At 57.0% G+C, this 2,547-nt stretch overlaps 1 protein-coding gene across 2 annotated transcripts in view; it reads right to left on the bottom strand.

Annotated features, from left to right (window-relative positions):
* The window catches only part of AIP (aryl hydrocarbon receptor interacting protein), a 5,526-nt gene extending 3,466 nt beyond the window's left edge, over positions 1-2,060 (bottom strand). The window contains exon 1 of one of the 2 annotated variants that reach the window (XM_032414500.1): positions 1,806-2,060. In XM_032414500.1, the coding sequence (XP_032270391.1) occupies positions 1,806-1,904 (99 nt within the window). In that variant the 5' untranslated portion in view covers positions 1,905-2,060. The remainder of the gene's footprint in view (positions 1-1,805) is intronic. The other variant, XM_032414499.1, reaches the window with a different exon arrangement.
* Positions 2,061-2,547: the final 487 nt, after the last annotated feature.

The raw sequence follows: 2,547 nt of genomic DNA, 5'->3' as shown, positions 1-2,547 counted from the left end.
GGGGGGGGGGGGGGGGGGGGGGGGGGGGGGGGGGGGGGGTGCAGATGCAGGAAGGTGAGTTAGGCGGTGAGTGCAGTAGGTCAGGGCGGACAACAGAGGCCTGGACCAGAGTGGTAACGGGAGAAACCATGAGAAGTGGTCAGATCCTGGGTGCATTCGCAAGATGTGAGCGAACAGGAGGGGCCATGGAGACTGGGAGGGTTTTGGCCTGAGCAACCAGAAGGCCGAAGGTGCCCTTCACTGAGATGGGGAAAGACTGGGTGCAGCAGGTTAAGTTTGAGTTGCCAACCAGCCATCCAAGTGGTGACGGTGAGTTGGGAGCTGGATATCAGGTTTAAGGAAGAGGCGTAGCCAGAAATACACCTGTGGGAGTAGTCCAGGCATGGAGGGCTTTTTAGGGATGAGCCTGGGGAGATCATCTGCGGGTGAGTGCAGAGAGAAAGATCTGAAGACTGAACCCTTGGCAGGATATAGGTAGAGAAGCCCACGTTCTTGCCCACCACACCAGGCCGCAACCCTGAACTCCGTTTCCAAGTCAGTACACTGGAAGCACTCATAGTATCCATCCCACGTTGTGGGAATGAAAGGAAATAAACCTGTGTGGTATTTAGCACAGGGCTCACTGTGAGCACTCAGTCTACGCTGGGGATTGTTACTGGGTATTACCTGTCCCTGTTTTTTGGTGCCACTGTTCACATATCTTCACTATCTTTACAATGTCTCTCCTTCTGGTGTCTGTTCCATCCAGGATCTCCCTTGCCAGGACCTTCTTCAAGGCCATCAACCCCCCCAGCCCATTGGGGTATGCAACCACACCCACACCTCTTCTCTCCACTCTGGAAGGAGCCCTCTTAATATAACTGATCACCAGAACGATGCAGCTTCCCTCGCTCTCAGGGCACTCACACTGGGCCAGCCTAGGATCTTTACCTGCCCAACCTGGGCCTAGTGCGGCTGGAGGACAATGTGTTCATTCACAGCCACTCTCACTTTCGGTGTCCCAGTCTAGGCCAGGATCTTTGCTCATTCATTCAATATGCATGTTCTGTGTGACTGCTCTGCTGGGCCCAGGGGCTGCCCCTGAGAAGCTCCTGACTCTACAGACAAGTGGCAACCGGGAAAGGCCCTCCAGGAGGAGGGAACTGCATGAGCAGAAGCAGGGAAGCCTGGAGACATAGGGGGAGGGGCCTGGAGAGGCATGGATATACAAAGGAGGAAGGTAGTAGGCTCTTTAATTTCCTAGTCCTTATCTGTCCTGAGCAACATCACCTAGCAGTCCTAAAAAACTCTGCCGAAGAGTTCCAGTCTGGCAGACTGACCTCTGGACATATTCAATAGGTTTGTGTGCTCCGGGGCCTCATTTTTCCCATCTAAACAATGGGAGCTGGTCTAAGTGTTTTCAGAAGGCCCTCCCATCTATACAAGAACTTGAACCTTGCAACCCGGAGGCCCAGGGCCTCTTCCTCAGTCCCGGGGCACCTCCCAGGTCCCAGGTCTCCTGCTCCGGGTCTCCTCCAGCGCCCGGTCTGCTCAAGCACTGAAGCCAAACCCCTGCAACCTTCTTAGGATGACTGACGGGCTCCCCGACCAATGCGGCCACACGGCCAAGCCACGGGGCGAGGCAGACATATCCAAATTCACCCCCTACTTAAAACCAGACCAACCAGCGTCGAGCTCGGCATGTGAGCACTAGGGTCACCGACCGCTGCTATCTGGGCATGCGCAACCTCTCGCCTAAGGCCTCCTCCCGCCTCGCATGCGCACCGCGCCGCAGAAGGGTTGAGGGGAGGGGGCTACGCACGAACCTTGGTTCCATCCTGAAAGTCAGGGAGCTCTCCTCGGCCCTCCTGTATCACACGCTTTTGGATCCCGTCCTCCCGGAGTCTTGCGATGATATCCGCCATCCTTCTTCCCCGGTGCTCTCTTTCGGTAACTTCCGGACTCCTTCGGCAGCTTCCGGACCTGCTTCGGCAACTTCTAGAGCTTCGGCAACTTCCGAGATGGCGCCATTTTGGCTGAGGGCAGACGCCAAAAGGGGGCTAAACGTAGAGACGGACTGTGATTGGTTCTCTGCGCAGCGGCCGAGCGCGCGCGTCTCGCCAGGGGCGGGTCTGACCGGGGAGGCCCCGGGGCCTGTCGGAGAGGCGGGGCCAGGGTCTGCCGGGCCGGAGCGGGCGGGGCGTCCCCAGCGATCGTGTCCTTGAATGGATTTGGACTGGCCCTCCCGCGTGGTTGTGTGCCCCCACCCAGCCCGTTTAAAGTTGTAGTACTGTGACAGCATTACGGGGCTCGGAGAGGGCGGGGGACTCCATCCGGAACGCCCGCTCCCTGAAGCTGCTGTTACTGTGCATCCCTTGCTGGCCTTTAATTTTCTTTTTACGGATGTAGCTCAACGGTGACTTCTGCGTCCTGGATTTTTCTCTTAAAAAAAAAGCACCCCAAATAAGTGAAAAATAAAAAATAAAACCAGGAGGGCGCCTGGGTGGCTCAGTTGTTAAGCAACTGCCTTCGGCTCAGGTCATGGTCCCAGGGTCCTGGGATCGAGCC

The sequence above is a fragment of the Phoca vitulina genome, unplaced genomic scaffold, assembly GCF_004348235.1.
Source record: "Phoca vitulina isolate PV1807 unplaced genomic scaffold, GSC_HSeal_1.0 scaffold16, whole genome shotgun sequence".
Lineage (NCBI taxonomy): Eukaryota > Metazoa > Chordata > Mammalia > Carnivora > Phocidae > Phoca > Phoca vitulina.
The sequence above is the reverse complement of the archived record's forward strand: the minus strand, read 5'-3'. Positions and strand labels throughout refer to the sequence as shown.